Source organism: Acomys minous (assembly GCF_964271855.1).
Source record: "Acomys minous genome assembly, chromosome: 14".
Classification (NCBI taxonomy): domain Eukaryota; kingdom Metazoa; phylum Chordata; class Mammalia; order Rodentia; family Muridae; genus Acomys; species Acomys minous.
Genome location: NC_140496.1, coordinates 42,940,181 through 42,958,470, shown reverse-complemented (window position 1 = coordinate 42,958,470; position 18,290 = coordinate 42,940,181). Strand labels below are relative to the sequence as shown.

Sequence of the window (18,290 nt, the reverse complement as noted above, 5' to 3'; positions counted from 1 at the left end):
TACATGAAAATATTTTCAAAATAAGTATTACATTCTATTCATATTTTTTAAATGCTTGGTGCATACCGCATGTCCATCCATGTGTGCACACTCTGCCTACATGTAGAGGCCAGAGGAGGACACCATGCCCTGCTGTATCGCTCACATGTGCACGTGTGTGCGGGTGCACATGCATTTGGAGGTGGGAGCACAGCCTGAGGTGACATCCTCGGGAGCCCTGCCCTCATCCTTTGAGATGCAGTCTCTCGCTGGCCTGGGGCTCCCTGACTAGGCTGGGTGGGGCCGGCCAGGGAGTGTCCTGTCACCAGCGCTGGGATTACACGCACACTCCACTCTTCTGTCCAGGTTTGATGTGGTTTTTAGGGTTAAACTCAGGACTTTGTGGTTTGGGGACAGGCACTTACTGACTGAGCCATCCCCTGGCCCCAGATGTCTGTTTAACGTGTGTTCTCCTCGAGTGGCAGCTTTCATGTGGGTGGGAGTTCTGCCTCTGTCTTGTCGCCAGCTCAGGGCCTAATAAGAAAGAACAGTTCCCCAGCTCGCAAGCTCCACACAGCCGCGTAATGCCTCAAGTGGGAAACTCTGTGCTGAGCACTTAGGGGAACCCAGGATCCTATCACCCCCTCATCCTGGGGGGGGGGCGGCCCTTTGGAGCCTGCAGCACCACGCCCTCTTCCCTCTTGCCCTCTCACGTGGCTTCCTCCCCGAGGGAGGCCGTCCTCAGTTTCACCCTCTCTCTCCCTCCTTTCCCTGGCAGGGTCTCCCTTCGCCAGAGCCAGCATTAAAAGTGCCAAGCTGGAGAACTCAACTTTTTTTCACAAAAAGGAGAGAAGGATGCGTTTCTACATCCGCCGCATGGTCAAAACTCAGGCCTTCTACTGGACCGTGCTCAGTCTGGTAGCCCTCAACACGCTCTGCGTCGCCATCGTCCACTACAACCAGCCCGAGTGGCTCTCCGACTTCCTCTGTGAGTAGAGCCCCTCGGACCTTCGCTCTCTCATGACTGCTGCTTCTCCTTTAGCCCTCTTCCCACACCTACCCCTGCCTATGGCCGTGTCTGCAGCTCAGACGGGGCCGTGCGGCCGCCGCCATAACGGAGCCTGCCTTAGACTGGGGCTGATAGAAGACCTGAGGCAGCTGAGGGAAGAAAGACAAAAGGGTTTGTCAGGGTCAAGGGCCGGACCCTTCGGCTTAGCTCTGGGCAGAACCCCAAGGAGAATGACGTGTGTGCCGGAGCCTGTGGTCACACCTGCAGCCAGGGAGCTGAGACAGACTGGCATCAAAAAGAGAAGAGTTAGACAGGAAGTGGCTCGGTGGCTCGGTGGGTAATGGCCGGGGTGGCTCGGTGGGTAATGGCTGGGGTGGCTCGGTGGGTAATGGCTGGGGTGTCAAGCCTGGAAACCCGAGTTGATTTCCAGAACCCACACAGAAGAAAGAGAAAACGGAATCCTCTGACTCCACAGGAACACTGTAGCATGGGCATGTACATACACATACATGCATACACAGACACATGTGCATGCATGCTTGCACACACACTCATACACACATGCTCATGCACACATGCTTGCATGCTCATACACATATACAGTAGTTTTTTTTTTTTAAGAAGCACAGAAAGTTAAAGAAGACGGAGAGATAGGAGAGATAGACGCAAATGCAAAGATAGAGACAGTGAGATAAAGACAGTGAAAGAGCCTCAGAGCAAGCCAGGCAGGCAGCGCGGCCAGTGTCCTAAGCACCGCCCACTAGCCCCACCTTTGAAGGCCCCTCACCAGGTCCCAGTGTTTCCTGCTCTGTAGTCCAGCCTCCTAGAACATGAACCTTTGAAGGGGACACAGGACATACCCAGCCTTGCCCAGCCCATCTTTCTCACCGTCCTGAGAGCCGAAGGCTGGAAGTCAGGCCACTGTTCCTAATATGGTACAGGAATATTGACGATGTGCAGATGGAAAGATAAAAGCCAGACAAGAGAGCCACACAGGCAGTGGCGTGTGTTAGACCCCGAGAGCACTGCTCGGAATGTCCATGGGATACCCACTTTCGAACTAGGAACCTCAGAACCTCAAGTGCCCTGTAAGCAGTGATGGCCTCTGTCCCTCTCTTCCTCCCAGTACTAGAGGTAGACCTTGAGGATTTTCACATGGTAGGCAGGGACTCCACCGCTGACCCATGCCCACAGCCCACACTGGGGGACTCTAGACTCCCTGATGTGGTCCCCCACCCGCTTCTTTGTTAAAATGTCTACTCCCTTTTCTCTCTCCTTTTGCCTCACATCTGCCTGAGGCTTAAAAACATAAGTGTGTTTTGCTTCCTCAGAGAAACCAGGACCCTCAAGGTTTTGCCCTCTAGATTCTGCTCAGAGTTTCAGGATTTGCCTAAACTGAGTATGGGTCCTAGAAAGTGGGAGCCCCCAAGGTGGAAAAAAAACTATAAGGAGTCAACAGAAGGTGTGGGCCTAACAACGGTGTGGACGGCCTGGCTCTCCCCTGGAGGCCCCGTGAAAACTACTCAATCTTTGGTGCCTACTAGCTGCCTCCTACTGGAGCTGTTGGCTTTCTGGCCTGTTTACTGGCCTTGTTCAGAAGTGGCTTAGGACAGCTATAAGGATGGCCATGCCTTCGACCTGGAAAGGCCCGAATTCTAGTGCAGAGGACAGTCTCCCTGAACCTTTGTGGTCCCCAGAACTGTTGTCTGACCCCACAGGCCACCCCAAGGGGACTGTTCTTTCTCTGAGCCTGACCTGCTTCCAAGCTGCGTAATTGCATCTGGTCCCTCTGGAGCTGTGTGAACGAGGACTCTCTATTTCTCGTTATGACCTCTTCCTGCAGACTATTTTTACTCGCCTATTTTCATCCACTAATCATCTTGCAATCTGTCCTGGTTAAGGAAACAGGGGATTAGGACTTTCTGCCTGGAGGCTTTGGTGTGTAGACATCTTTTAGTTAGCCCCATTTTCCAGTTATGAAAAAAAAAAGGGAGACAGAGAGGTGACAGAACTTTTCCCAGGTCACACAGCTTTTAAGGGAGGAATCCAGGATTTGAACCCACCAAGCTGTGTTCCTAAGTCCAAGTTGTGTCTGATGGTGGAGTCCTTGAAGTCTCAATGCCTGTCCTACCCCTTAGGCAGGACAGACTGTAATCCATTGATCAGAGATCTTCAGTCCTAAGGCAGTCTATAAATAACAAAGACTGAAACAGTTTCAGAGAACTCCAGACCAGAACAAGGGAGCCCCTTGGAACTGATGAAATGAACACCTGGGTCTCAGGATCTCTGTCTGGACCTGGTAGAGAGGTCCGACAGTCCCTATGGTTCTTCTATGGTCTGGTGTTGTGTGTTAATAACTCCCGAGTTTCCATGGTAACTAGTGAGCAAGCATCTCAGAGACTTCTGTCCCATTGGGGCCACCCTGCTGAGTCTCAGAGGGACCAGATGTTATAGACAGATCTGCTTCTCTAGATACTCAGTCCCAGACACTCGAAGAGTTTCTCCCAGAAACAAGGAGCTTCTGAGAATCCTGCAAATCAAAGCAAGTTTTGGCAAGAAATGACAATGAGGGGGTATTTGGCAATCAGTTCAAAAACCACCTCCTTAAAGCATCACCTAGCTAGGGCTCTTGGCAATTGTCTTAGCCAATCCACCCTACTGTAACAAAATACTTGAGGCTGGGCGGTTTAGTAAGAACAGATATTTTCTTTCTTAAGTTCCGAGAGCCACCTAGGAAATCTACATGTGGCATTCAGAGAGGCTTGATTGTCTGCTGGAAAGTTGTTCCCTGCCCTCAGTTCTATGTCCTCTGGAAAAGATGATACCGTGCCCTCATGAAAGGCCAGAAGATGAACTCCTACACCAAGCCCCTTTATAGGTTGTTCATGGGGCTCTAGGACTTGGTTCCCCTTCAGCATCTTACACTGTTCTAACAGTTTTGTATCCATGGGAACCGCTCCCGTGGGTTTTAGAGGCCAGGTGTGGTCGTGCGCACCTTTTTTAATCCCGGCACTAGGGAAGCCGAGGCAGGATGATTGCGGTAGGTGTGAAGGCATCTTCATCTATAGAGGAATGCCAAGACTATGTAGTGAGACCCTGTGTCTCAAAGAGCAAATGATCACAGATTTCCAGGGGGTGGGGATGGGGGATAAACCATAGAATTAACTCTGGAGCCACAATTATGAAGTTTGTAGAAACTACTTTGACTCCACAGCCTTCCCTTTCTTTACACTTCCTTTGGCTTGCTCTTCTGTTTGTTTGCTGCCATGCTGGGATGGAACCCAGGGTTCCAAACATGCTCTACCACTGAACTCTGCTACACAAAAGCTCTACCACTAAGCCGTACCCCAGAGCCTCACTGGGGGATTCCACACTCGCCTTCTACTGCTGATCCAAGGCCTCTGCCTCTCACTGTCTGGTTTCAGGCAGGCATTCCACATACGTGTGGCTATCCCTGAAACCCAGGTAGGCACTGACTAAATTTAACAAGCCACACAAAAACGTGGTCCATAGCCGTATCCTACATCCAACTTTCCTCATCAAACCAGAGTAAAAACTATTCAATGACTACCTACTGGTCATTTCTTTAAAGACTGGCCTAAATTTGGCTGGCTAGTCGGTTGGTTGGTTGGGAGATAGGGACAGTTGGTTGCAGAAGAGAAACTGAGGCCCATGGGGAAAGAATCCTTGCATAGCCATTGGCCATTGATCTACAGAGTACCGTCTCTGCCTCCCTGCCTGCCAGGGAGAAAGGCAGAGGGGGCTCGGGGCCTTCCCCAGGGCCTGACCCACGCCTCTTCCTCTTCCTCTTCCTTCCAGACTATGCAGAATTCATTTTCTTAGGACTCTTTATGTCCGAAATGTTTATAAAAATGTACGGGCTCGGGACGCGGCCTTACTTCCACTCTTCCTTCAACTGCTTCGACTGTGGGGTAAGTCCTGCGTTTTCACGGGCCTCTTGTTGTGGATCTCGTCAGTCAGCGATGGCTGACACCTGGGGAGGGAGCCGGGTGTGGGTTGCTCCCGCAGTCCTAGCACCTGAGCCGGAGGCGGGACCGTGAGTCCAGGGTAGCCCGAGCTGGCTTTCAGTGATAAGAATGACGATAGTAAGGTGACTTCTGGGTGTGAGGTGACTTGGGGAGAGAGGTGAGGGGCGCTAAGGACGCACAGCTGTTGTCAGCAGGTAGGGACAGCTTAGGCTGTCTCAGGGAAGTAGAGGTGGGGAGCCCAGGGAAGGAATGGAACTAAAGTCCTAGCTTAAAATCTCAAGGCAGTCAGGCAGGGGTGGCTGGCGCTCAGGAGGCAGAGGGGGGTGGAGTTCTGAGGTTGAGGCCAGCCTGGTCTACAAAGCAAGTTCCAGGACAGCAAGTTCAGAGATCTGCCTGCCTCTGCCTCCCAAATGCTGGGATAAAAAGTGTGCACCATCAGTGCCAGGCCATGTAGGCCTTTCAGAAATAAAAATAAGTAGAGGGAAAAGATGAGTTTTTGGCCCCATCATATATGTTAGTCACTGTGGCAAAACATCTGACAGATAGATGCCCACATGTGGTGGCACATGCCTTTAATGCCAGTACTCGGAAGGCAGAGGCAGGCAGATCTGCGAGTTGGAGGCCAGCCTGGTCTACAGAGTAAGCTCCAGGACAGCCAAGGCTACACAGAGAGAGCCTGTCTAAAAAAAAAAAAAAAAAAAAAAAAAAAGCACAAACAAAACCTGACAGAAACAACCTAAAGAGGGAGGGGATCTTGACCCCTAGTGACACAGACCTTCCAGCCGGGCACCACCTCTTAACAGCTTCACAGACGTCCAAAAAGCAGTATAAACGTGAGCTGGTGCAGGACCCTCCAGACAGACAGACAGACAGCATCCTGCACTCCTGAGGGGAGGACCTGGTTCCGGCCCTGGGAATGGGTGGGGGTCCTGAGGCCAGCCATGACCTTGAGCTGTCTGCTGCAGGTCATCATTGGGAGCATCTTTGAAGTCATCTGGGCTGTCATAAAACCCGGGACATCCTTTGGGATCAGCGTGTTACGAGCTCTCAGGTTATTGCGCATTTTCAAAGTCACAAAGTAAGTCTTTGAGGTTTCTTAGCACTCTGATGAGGCGGGGTGGGGGAGGGGGAGAGGGAGAGCTCCCTGGTCTGACCCCCCACTTTGTCGTCTGTCGGCAGGTACTGGGCGTCTCTCAGAAACCTGGTTGTCTCCCTTCTCAACTCCATGAAGTCCATCATAAGTCTGCTGTTCCTCCTCTTCCTGTTCATCGTCGTCTTTGCCCTCTTAGGGATGCAGCTGTTCGGTGGCCAGTAAGTCCTGCCTGCCATGCTGGAGCTCTCACCCAGAACTCCTACTCAGCCTCCGTTACACACAAACACACACCCCTTCCAGCTGACCTCCATCCTCCATCCTGTGACTTGCCCCCGGACGGGAACAGTCGTATAAGGCAGTGGGCTTCTGGGTACTAGATACATTACCTTCCTGGGGAACAGAGATACTCTAGATGTTACCATGGAGATCAGAAGCTGAACCAGTCCTTTCAGAGCAGGAGGGCTAACGTAAAATGTCCTTGCTGTCCACAGGTTTAATTTTGATGAGGGGACGCCTCCCACCAACTTCGACACTTTTCCAGCAGCAATAATGACTGTGTTTCAGGTATGAACTTCCTCAGTCCTGATGCAGGCTCCTAACCCAGCAGCTCAGGAGCATCCTTGAATAATCCCTCCATTCCTTCCCTTTCCCCCCGCTGTTTTAGAATGTTTGCCGATGCAGCTCAGTGCTAGCGCATTTATTTAACACATATGAGCCCCCAGATTCCAGCCCAAGTACAGCCAAGCAACACACACACACACACACACACACACGAGAGCAGGAGAGCAAGAGTGGGGAAGAGGATAGTTTGTCACCTGTATGACCCAAAAGAGTATAGGCTGCTCTACAGAACCACACAGGAAAGCACTCCAGCTAGGTGGCATAGAAAAGAGCCTTGCTTGAGGTTCTCACAGGAAGAAGCAGGTGAAGTGGAGAGTCTGCCCCCTGCTGAAGCAACTGGAAGAAAGACCCTGACAGCTCCGTTAGGGTGAGCTATTCTACACCAGAAGACTAATAGCCAAAGTCTTCCCCATCTCTAGAAATTGGCTTCCCCAGGGTAAGACTATCCCTCCAGGGTCTGCAGGGCTCCAGATACTTAAGTATCAGAATTTAGCCCGTAAAGTTGGCGGGCATGATGCACACAGGACTTGGAGGTTGGAGCAAGAGGATGTAGGAGTTCAAGATCATTTCGGGTATCTAATGAGTTTGGGATCTGCCTGGGTTGCATGAGACACTGTTGGAAAGAGGTAGGGGGAGAGGGAGAAAAAAAAAGAGAACCCAGGGCAGTGGCACACACCTGCAAGCCCAGCACTCAGGAGGCTGTGAGACCCCACCCAAAACAAGACAAACCAAGAAGGGAAAGGCCTGGTGGGTACATCTACCGAGCTTCAAAGTGAGTGTGTCCACTTGTCCCAGGTCAAGGAGGCTTGCGTCCTCTTGGGGGCACCTACACTGAAGCTTTGGGACTGGCCCATCAGAGACCTCTAACATATTAAAATAAATTGGTGGGGTTTTTTTTTTTTGGTGTTTTTTATGTTTTTGAGTGGGGGTGTATATAGAAAATGTGGCCTCCATCCTCCCTTTTCTTAAAGAGGCTGGTCCTTTCTAAAGGAGACTGCAAGGCTGGCTTGAGAGAGCACAATCCTCTAAGACAGAAAATAAATACTAGACAGGGCCAAGCTCCAAGGGGGGGGGGGGGCGGGTTCAGTCCCCCAAGGTCACAGGGCATTGTCTGCAGACGCTGCTGGTAGTCATACGTAGTTGGGGTAGGCAGATGACATTGGCATCTGGTGATGGAAAGCCAGGGATGCTCAGCAGTGGGCAGACATGGATTGCTCCACCCCGGGGAATGGCCCACCCTTGAGCAACAGTACCAGGCTGAGAAGCCTGGCTATAGCGGAGGAACATTCTAGAATTCTCTTTCCTTCATCCTCAGGAGACTTTGGATAGAAGGAAGGAAACTGGGCTGTTGTTTTTGTTTTAGTTTTTTGGTTGTTTTGGTTTGTTTTGTTTTTCTCATTTTAAAAGACGTAAGTGCTGAGTAATGTGGCTCCTGGGCTCAGCCACAAACAAAACCCAGAGCAACACACCTATTTGTAAAATGAGGTGGCACTGTGGTCTTTCCCTCCCCACTGCTCTGTGAGAGAGCTTCTAGGCTTTTCTCTCGGCCTCTGGTCGGCTAGTCCATCCGAGCCGGCTGAGTCAACTTTTCAGCCTCTCTGAGTGAGACTGTGGTCTATCTGTCTTTCTGGGCTGAACTTAAGTGAACTCCCAGAATATCCTCAAAAAAAAATTCTTTAAGCATTTGAGCACTGCTCAGCCATCTTTTTGGAGCTAAGCACTGTGGCCCATGCCTGTCATCCAGGCACCGGGATGCAAGAGGATCAGTTATTCAAGGTCATCCTTAGTTATTTGGGAAGTTTGAGGGCAACCTGCCTTACACACACACACACACACACACACACACACACACACACACACACACACACACACACACATACACACACACACCGGGAAAGCCTGATAGCCCCTTCGCCTCCTCTATGCTCATCAGCGGGGCAGCCGCCTCTTGCTCCACCTGTTCCCTCACTGTGTGACCTGCCTTTGTGCACTGCTACGGGAGCAGTCAGTCCTAGGTGGGCGAACACCTTAGCTCCCTCGCCTGGGCCATAGCGGAATCTCTCTCCATAGATTGTCTTCCTTTGCTTCTTGTTTTGTGCCAGTGCCTCGTGTAGCCCAGGCTAGCCTCATGCCATCTATATAGCTAAGGCTGTCCTTGAATTCATCTATCTCCATGCCTCCACCTCCCTAGTGCTGGCATGACGGGCTTGTGCCACCAAGCCTGGTTTATGTAATCCTGGGGACAGAACCCCTGGCTTCATGCATGCTAGGCAAGTGCTCTATCACTGAGCTACGTCCCCAGCCCTCTCCCCTCCTCCCCCTCCCCCCTCCTCCCCCTCCCCCCTCCTCCCCCTCCCCCCTCCTCCCCCTCCTCCCCCTCCTCCCCTCCCCCCTCCTCCCCCTCCCCCCTCCCCCCTCCTCCCCCTCCTCCTCCTTAGCCTAGCAGCAGCCTCACATCATAAGGCTTCACTCTCATGACCCCATGTCACCCCAGTTACTTCTCACAGGTCCCATAACCGTTGCCAAGTGATGAGCTAGGGAAGGATTCTGCCACTGAGCTACATCCCCAGGACCCGTGCCATTTAAAACTGCTGTTTGTTTGTTTGTTTGTTTGTTTGAGACAGGATCTTGCTAAATTGCCAAATACCAACTCACTCTGGGAGCTGAGTTCCTGCCCATCCAGCCCAGAGCAAACCCTTGTGTCACATCAGAGAAGACAGGCTGACAGCAAGCCACAAGATACCCCCAAGTCCCCTCTTTCCCACAGCCAAGCCGAGAACCCCCAGTTACACGCACAGAGATAGGGTTGCTGAAGCCCCCGGGGGTTGGCGTTGGACTGACAGATCGTGACCGCAGCTGTGGCTCCAACAAGCTGGTGGCTGAGAGAGGTTTGGCTGTGCGTTTGTCCCTGTCTTCCAGATCCTGACGGGCGAGGACTGGAATGAGGTCATGTACGATGGCATCAAGTCTCAGGGGGGCGTGCAGGGAGGCATGGTGTTCTCCATCTACTTCATCGTCCTCACCCTCTTCGGGAACTGTATCCTTCTTGGGGACCAGGGACAGACTGGCTGTGGGTGGAGCAGGAGGGACCCAGATGCCCAGGCTCCGGGCAGTATGCTTCCATTAGCTTCTTTCCCTGACTCGATACACAGACACCCTGCTGAATGTATTCTTGGCCATCGCAGTGGACAACCTGGCCAACGCCCAGGAGCTCACCAAGGTGGAGGACAGAGTGACCACCTGCTCGTGACAGATCATGACAGCAGGGGTCGGAGGGATGTGGGGGCTGGGTCACCGCTCTTGCTGGGGATGGGAACACTAAGGCGCCTCTCCTGGAGCCATGCTGTCCCTGATCGAGCTCAGAAGGGGAAGGAAACAGCGAGGTGGTGGCTACTGAGGACAGATAGCCAGCTGTACCCAAGGGCTTGAGGAATATGGGGTTCCAGGATAACGGGCGCCTCTGCCAACTCAAGAACAGGGCAACTCGTGACTTGGTAGGGCCGCAGGCAGGAGCAGAGAAAGGGGGCCATCTTAGTCTCTGTGACCTCTGGAAAGCCAGAACTATGGTAGGGGGGGAATGCCCCCACTTCACCCTCCCTCTGGCTTCCACATGGAGCCTGTGAGGGGTCAGTTGCTGGGAGACCACAGACAGGATGCCTCGAGGTTAGCTGCCTGGGAAGGCAGAGAATGCGTCTGTAGGCATGTGGCTCCACCTGTGACCCCGTGCTGAGGGGCTGGGCAGATAAAATGCCCTCAGGCTGGCCTTCGGAGGGGCAATGGAAAAGAACTGTGGTGCTTCGGGTGCCAGGCACTCCTGTAGTCTCCTTTTGGGGAAGGGGAAACTGAGGATCCGAAAGACAAAGCCCATTGTCCCGGATGGTATGACAGCTACAGCTACTACCTAAAGCATCATGCAGCTGGTGCAGTAGTGGTGCATGCCTGTGTGAGCATAGAGCTGAGGCAGGAGGATTGCAAGTTTAAAACCAGGCTATGCTACATGGCAAGAGCCTGGCTTCCCGTGTGTGTGTGTGTGTGTGTGTGTGTGTGTGTGTCCTCAATCCACATGTGGGAAAGCTGAGGCCAGGGATGGCAGATGCATAGGCCCATACACTAGGAACTAGGAGAGCAAAGACAGAACCCTGCAAAGGGCAGAGGAGAAGAGATGGGACAAGAAATAGGAAGAAAAGAGCCCAGGTTTCACTAGCACTCAGTGTTACTGAATACACTGGGGACAAACTGGCATCACGTGCCCCTCAAGGCAGCCTCAGACATCCTAGTGTCATCAGGCCCACATCAGTCAGGCACCGGGGCACTGCTTTCAACAATGCAGCCTCCTCGTGCACCCTGGTGGGGACAGCCCGTGAACAGGACAGCCCGGTTATGCACTCCACAAAGGAAACTGGAGAAGGTGATGAGGGAAAGCTGTGTACCCAGAGATGGGAGCATCCGCCTGGGAGAAGAAAACTCAGAGAAACTGCACTTTGTGCAATCTTGAGAGGTCAGAGGTCAGAGGGGCCTCTGCAGAATTACAGAATCCACAGTGCTTGCATGTAGCGGCTTTCTCCCAGGTCTGGAGTCTCCCTCCCCCCACCTTCAATTTCACAGCATCATCCCTAGTGCCTCAGAACCCAAGACACTGGGGCCACAGGGCTAGGGGCTGCCAACCCTCCATCTGTTGGCCCTGGCAGGAGGGAGGGAGAAATTTCCCGGCCCCACCTTCTCAGGCAGGGAATAGCGGAAGTCTCCCACCCCAGGCACAAAGCCAAGAGTTCAGCCACCCGTGAAGCTGGCTGGCATGTGTCCCCACAGGCCGACCCAGCCGTGAGCTCATCCAAGATACAGGAGGCTGGCGTGGGAAGCGGCCGCTCGCCTGCAGACCCCAATCTCTCCCTTCATCCACTGGACACACAGGTCACACAGTTGTAATCCTCAAGCAAGAAAAGGCATTTGTCTGAGGCCCCATTTTACAGATACCATTCCTCATCCGCTAATCATGTACTGAGTAACTACAGTGAGCATGGCCCTGGCCCAGAAGCCAGGGACATAGCAGCGAACAAAACAGATCATCCCTGGCCCAGGCAGAAACCAGACGCATTTTGTAAAACAGCTATTTGTCAGATGGTGCTGAAGAGAAAAGTGCAGTGGGAGGAGTCAGGGAGTCTTGAAAGTATAGGTGATGAAGAAGAGGCACAGAGAAGTTAAGAGAACTGCTTAAGGTCACACAGCAATTAAGGGGTCAGGCTGGGATTTGAACCTGGGCTGTCTGAATCTGAAATGTGTGGTTTTCTCCACTGCACACGAGAGGTTTAAATGTGAGTGTGCTTCACGCCCACCTAGGAGCTTGCTGAAAATGCAGATCCCGGGAGGCAGCTCTGAGTCTGCAGGTGCTGCCAGGGGCCTGGGAACCTCTGGTTTCAGTGTTGCTGAGGCCAATGTTCTAAGGACTTGGTTTTAAAAGATTCTAGGCATGGTGCCGGGAGAAAGGAAGCCCTGCCTCCTTGTCACTGACAGTTTTCAAAGTGGAGGTTCCTTCTGGCCCCTAGGGGAACTGAGAAGGTAGGGGCAGCCACCCTGCAACCCCCCAATGGCTCCACTTTTTGGTGTTTTTGGGGGTTTGTTTGTTTTTCTCCTTTTCTTCATTGTCTTTCCATTGATGGTTCCCTCCTCTCTCTCTCTCTCTCTCTCTCTCTCTCTCTCTCTCTCTCTCTCTCTCTCTCTCTCAAGACAGACTATCACTTTGTAGCCCTGGCTGGCCTGAAACTCACAGAGATCTGCCTCATGAGTGCTGGCATTAATGGCCTGGGCTACCACACCCAGTCTCTGATGGCTTTTCTGAGACATAGATAAATGACTTCAAGTCCCCAGACATCTAGGTCATGAACTGAAGCCATGACCCCATCCTTCCCTCCCCATCTTTCCACAGTGGGGACTGAAGATAGATCTTATAGACCCCAGACTTCCTTCTCTGGGCTGTTGTGGTACAAGCTATGGCTCTGCCACAGGGGGTGGAGGTGGGGGGTGGGCTTCTGCCTCAGGGAGTGGGGGGATGCCCAATGTCTAAGGGAGCTAGTTCTGAGCATTTAAAACAGCCTGAAAAGCACAGAGCACCCACAGACACGAGACTGGGTTGCAGCCCGGCGACAGAGCTCTGTCCTAGCTAGCACAAAGCCTCAGAGTCCACCCAGCACCAATAAGGAAGTTGAGGGGACAGAGGTAGGGGGAGCCAGGCATGCTTGCCCATGCCCGTTACTCCAGCACTGGAGAGGGCTGAGCCAGAACCATCTCAAGTTCTAGACCAGCCTGGGCTACAAAGGGTTAATGAGCTAGCGATCCAACTGGTAGACTCACTTTATTACCTAGTCTGACTGGGGACCTTGGGTCCATTGGTTAAGGTCCGGGTACTTGTTTTTCAGTACCTCACATTTGCCCCTGGCTGGCAGCGAGGTGGGACGTGGGACCCCAGGTCTGTTCTTGTGAACAGGAACCCCATTTGCCTTCTAGGATGAGCAAGAAGAGGAAGAGGCAGCCAACCAGAAACTGGCACTACAGAAAGCCAAGGAGGTAGCAGAAGTGAGTCCCCTGTCTGCGGCCAACATGTCCATAGCCGTGTAAGTGTCCCTAAGCCTCGGGTGCCACTCGGGCTAACATGTGGAGAGGGTTAGGGTGGACCCCCTAACTACTGCTGAGCCTAGGAGAAATGGGCGCCTTTGCCCTCTCACCCACTTTCACCCAGCGAGGATTTAATGAGCACCTACTTTGCACCTGGTCCTGTTGTCACTGCAGGAAAAGCAGCAGCCAAGTGGGGCGTGTGAGACCCTGTGTGTGAGTTCAAGGACAGCTAGGCCTAGATGGACAGAGTGAGATGCTGTCTCCAGGAAGTAAATTATTAGGGAGGGACACGAGAGAGGAGCCAAGGCTCTGCAGCAGGGGTGTCTCTGGAATAGGTAAGAAAGAGACTGGCAAGGCTGGAAAAGAGTGGGTGAGGGGACAGACTTGAAGAAAAAAGCAAGGAAGGAAGCAGAATAGGCAAGGCCTTGTGGGCCTCAGAGAAAACTTGCCTTTTGGCTCTGAGAGGGGTGGTCATCCATAATTAAGTGAGGGCCAGAGAGAGTCCTTGAACAGTAGAGTGTCAAGACCAGACTCAGATGTCTTCTAGTTATTCGTGGGGTAAGAGACTGTGGGGGTGGCTGTGGTGATGTGGGCCTGAAGATCAAGTCCAGGAACCTAGGCTGGCCCATGCAGAGGAGATGAGGCCTGGGCAGTGCGGTGGGTGCCGCTGGACTCGGAGTCAGATTCTGAAGGTGGGCGGGACCTTTCTCTGGCGGAGGCAGTGAGAGCAAAGGTGTCTTCATCAAAGGGGGGTTCACAAACACTCAGAGCCACGCCTCTGCGGATGGTCAAGGGGAAGACAGGTAGGGTCCGTGATACAAAAGGCTCGCACAGCCAACTGCTTTCCTCCAGGGCTGCCCACAGCTCCCGCCTGCACATGCCCAGCTGCTCACAGCCCAGAGGAAACCGATCAGACAGGGCTTCTTGTGCCGCCATTTGTTCTGGCACTGGGGATGGAAGCCAGGGACTCACAGGCCGTACGCAGGCCAGGCCTCCACCACTGACCACACACACCCTGTCTCTCACTGGGAGACTATAGACAGGAGTTCTAGTGCTCAGACCACTGGAGCCTGTAGTGAGGCAGAGTATTTTAATAGAAGCCTACAGTGGAGCCAAACTGCTCAGCTCAAGGAGCAGAAAGAGAAAAGGTGCCAAGGGCTCTTAAATATGCAGGCTCTCGCTCACCTAACTTCTTCCAAGTAGAACCGGTCTCCTAAAGTTTCTGCCACTTCTTGTAAGTCCATGCGGCTCTAAGCCCATCAATGGACCAATCGCACATCTAGTGGGGGAGCGGAGGTGGGAAACTGGCCTACTGAACAATCCAAAAGAAAGGGCAAGGTAAAATGGCTCCTCGGGAAAGGCGGTTGCCATCACGCACCAGGAGCTTTCATAGTAGAGAACGGAACGCAAATAGTTGCCCTCTGACCTTCACACACTTGCGACGGCCAGGGCCCAGGCACATACAAATGCTTCTGTCAATGTAAAAAAAAGTTGAAAGAACCCACTAGAGTTAGGGGGTCACAGCCCTCGTTATCCGACCACCCTCACGCACGGCTGCATGCAGGGCAAGCAGCCTCCCTCCTTGCCTTGCAGGAAGGAGCAGCAGAAGAACCAGAAGCCCACCAAGTCGGTGTGGGAGCAGCGCACCAGCGAGATGCGCAAGCAGAACCTGCTGGCCAGCCGCGAGGCGCTGTACGGGGACGCGGCTGAGCGCTGGCCCACCTCCTACGCGCGCCCGCTGCGGCCCGATGTCAAGACGCACCTGGACCGGCCGCTCGTGGTGGACCCTCAGGAGAACCGTAACAACAACACCAACAAGAGCCGCGCGCCCGACGCCCTGCGCCCGACTGCGCGACCCCGCGAGAGCGCGCGCGACCCCGACGTGCGGCGCGCCTGGCCGGGCAGCCCTGAGCGCGCACCTGGCCGAGAGGGCCCGTATGGCCGTGAGAGCGAGCCTCAGCAGCGCGAGCACGCGCCGCCCCGCGAGCACGCACCCTGGGACGCGGACGCCGAGCGCGCCAAAGTTGGGGACGCGCCCCGTCGCCACGCGCACCGTCCTGGGGCTGAAGGCGAGCCTCGCCGACACCGCGCGCGCCGACGGCCCGGGGAGGAACCCGACGACAGGCAGGAGCGCAGGCCGCGTCCCCGCGACGCCGCCAGGCCGGTCCGCGCTGCAGATGGCGACGGCGGCGATGATGGGGAACGCAAGCGGCGACACCGACACGGGCCGCCCGCCCACGACGACAGGGAGCGCCGGCACCGGCGCAGGAAGTGAGTGGACTCCGGGAGGCAGCTGGGTGGACCTAGGTGGACCTCCAACTCACTCCAGACCTAGGACGTCTCCCCAAATGGCTAGGGTGAGGGTCACCAGGCCCAGCTTACCGGAAGACATGGGGTGTATCCAGGAGCTACAGACCTGGTTAACAGATGGGGGGAACAGAGGCAGTTCAGTGCTGGGGTGGACCCAAGGTCTCATTTTCTAAGCAAGAATCTACAACAGAGCTAACGCCCCACACTGGGGGATTCTAGGCTAACACTGTATCGCTGAGCCACACCCCAGCTCCTCACTGGGGGACTTTGGGCGGGCCCACTAATGCTGAGCCACGCCCTCAGCCCTTTACTGCAGGATTCTAGCCAGGGACCATATCACGGAACTACGTCCCATCTCAACATTATGTACTTAAAACGTCTGAGGTCCTGCCGTCTGGCATCCAGAGAGGCTAAAGGACTAACGCGTTGTGCGTCTTCCGCAGGCCCTAGGGAAAGCCCGCAGTCATTACTGGTTGTTTATTCTAGAGCCAGTGCACTCGGTATTCTCACTTGTAAATTGAACTCCCCAGAAATGACCGATGAACCATTGCTAGAATTAAACCAGTCAATGCCAAGGCTCGCACGAGCACTAGTGAGTGTAAAGCACTTGGGATTCAGCACCTGTAGCTGCTATTTTGTCAGTCCTTTGCTCACTTGATGGCGCACCACGTCCCCTGCCGGGGGCGGGGACGGGGTGGAGGGAGGGCATCAGAAAAGCCACTCTGGTCTCTCAGAGGGAAAGGGAGGCATCTTCAGTGACAGTACCCCACCAGTAGGGGCTTTCTCTTATCCTTTTCATAACTTTTTTTGTACCCTTTTGGGTTTGGGGCAGTATCTGTTAACATGTAAATACAGCTTTCTCTTGATGGCTTTTTCTTTCTTTCCTTTTTCCTTTTTTTGGGAGGGGTTGTTTGTTTGGTTGGTTGGTTTGGTTTTTCGAGACAGAGTTTCTCCGTGTAGTGTAGCCCCGACTGTCCTGGACTGGCTTTGTAGACCAGGCTGGCCTCAAACTCACAGAGATCCGCCTGCCTCTGCCTCCCAAGTGCTGGGATTGAAGGTTCTTTCTTTTTTAAGATTTATTTATTTATTATGTATACAGTGTTCTGCCTGTATGTCCACCTCTAGGCCAGAAGACAGCATTAGAACACTTTATAGATGGTTGTGAGCCACCATGTGGTTGCTGGGAATTGAACTCAGGACCTCTGGAAGAGCAGCCAGTGCTCTTAACCTCTGAGCCACCTCCCCCAGCCCCCTTTTCGTAACATTGTGCAGCGCTTCACGAAGACCCTGAACTGACTCTCTACAGAGAGGCCCAGGGACTTCTGTATTGACAGAGACATCCATCTGCCTGTTAAAAAATACCCTCCTCAAGCCAGCTGTGATGTCACTCCTATGATCCTTGCTCTTGGGATGTGGGACAAGAGGATATTGACTTCAGAGTTAGCCTTGGCTACTTGAGAACCTGCCTCAAAATGATGATGCTGCTGCTGATGATGATGATGATGGTGATGATAACATCCTCTTGATCCGTCACACTGGCTTTTTGAAGGCCTGTGGGAAAGGGGCATTCGTACAACCTACAAGAGTCAGCTTTCTCCCTCCACTGTGTGGGTTCTGAGGAGTCAGGCATCTTAGCAGCCCAGCTTGTGACTGGGCAGGACTTGGGCTTCCCTCAAGCCCTGAGACTCTGTGTTCCAAACAAGAGCAGACCCAGTGCAGATGTCAGGGCCACACACTGAGTAGTTGAGGGATTCCCAAGAGAATGACAGTTTAGACAAGACAAGGATCTGCAGACAAAAATCACAATGCTTGGGAAGCTGAAGCAGGGAGGTCACGAGTTCCAGACCAGCCTGGGATACACAAAGAAATCCTGTCTCAAAGAGAGAGAGATGAGAGGGTCGGGATTAGGAGAAATGGGAGAGCCGCCTCTTCCTGCAGGGCCAGTCCTGCTCATGGGGACTGACTAGCACCCTGACTGGCTACTTGTCCACGGCGTCCCTCAGTTACTTCATCACTGCATCCATTCCCACAATTCTCCTGTGAACACCATGGCTCTAGATCATTCTTTCCCTAGACATTTCTCTTGAGTGTTTTCCTCTGCTCAGTGACAGTGTGAAAAGGCTCAGCTGCATTTTAGCCCAGACTGTGAATTCCAACCAGAAACTACAGGCAGTGGGGGGGAGGGAGGGACCAGACACCTGAGGTCAGGTTATTCATTATATAGAGTAGAGGTTTATCCAACTTCCTGTTCTGAAGACTGCACAGTCATAGAGCACGATGCCAGCCACTCTGACATGATGAGGGACTCCCAGGGCGACCATGCCAGCTCCAGTCTCTTCTCCGTCTTATATCGCCACTAATACCATCATGGCAGGCCCTGCCCTTGTGGCCTAACCAAGCAAGCCCCTATTACCTCCCAGATCTCCTCCAAAAACTGTCATCAGACAACTTTACGGATTACGTTTCCCAGTATGAGGTTAAGTAGATGGGGCGATCACATTAAAACCATAGCATACACACTCTGAGAAGTGTGACCAAGACAGATCAGACCTACAAGAAGAGCAGTTAGAGAAAAGTAGAGAGTTTCCATCAAAAAACAGCACATGCTAAGGTTCTGGGGTCAATCAGAAGACAGCCAGCTTGCAGGGCAATGAGAGGAGAGGAGCAAAGGGGTGATGGG

General features: G+C 53.3%; 1 protein-coding gene across 9 annotated transcripts in view; it reads left to right on the top strand.

Moving 5' to 3' along the window:
- The window catches only part of CACNA1A (calcium voltage-gated channel subunit alpha1 A), a 247,265-nt gene that overhangs the window by 134,765 nt on the left and 94,210 nt on the right, over nucleotides 1-18,290 (top strand). For all 9 annotated transcript variants that reach the window (XM_084756459.1, XM_084756458.1, XM_084756456.1 and 6 more), the window contains exons 11-19: nucleotides 758-967; nucleotides 4,808-4,920; nucleotides 5,943-6,055; nucleotides 6,157-6,288; nucleotides 6,562-6,634; nucleotides 9,611-9,728; nucleotides 9,844-9,911; nucleotides 13,193-13,299; nucleotides 14,894-15,571. In XM_084756459.1, the coding sequence (XP_084612585.1) occupies nucleotides 758-967; nucleotides 4,808-4,920; nucleotides 5,943-6,055; nucleotides 6,157-6,288; nucleotides 6,562-6,634; nucleotides 9,611-9,728; nucleotides 9,844-9,911; nucleotides 13,193-13,299; nucleotides 14,894-15,571 (1,612 nt within the window). The remainder of the gene's footprint in view (nucleotides 1-757; nucleotides 968-4,807; nucleotides 4,921-5,942; nucleotides 6,056-6,156; nucleotides 6,289-6,561; nucleotides 6,635-9,610; nucleotides 9,729-9,843; nucleotides 9,912-13,192; nucleotides 13,300-14,893; nucleotides 15,572-18,290) is intronic.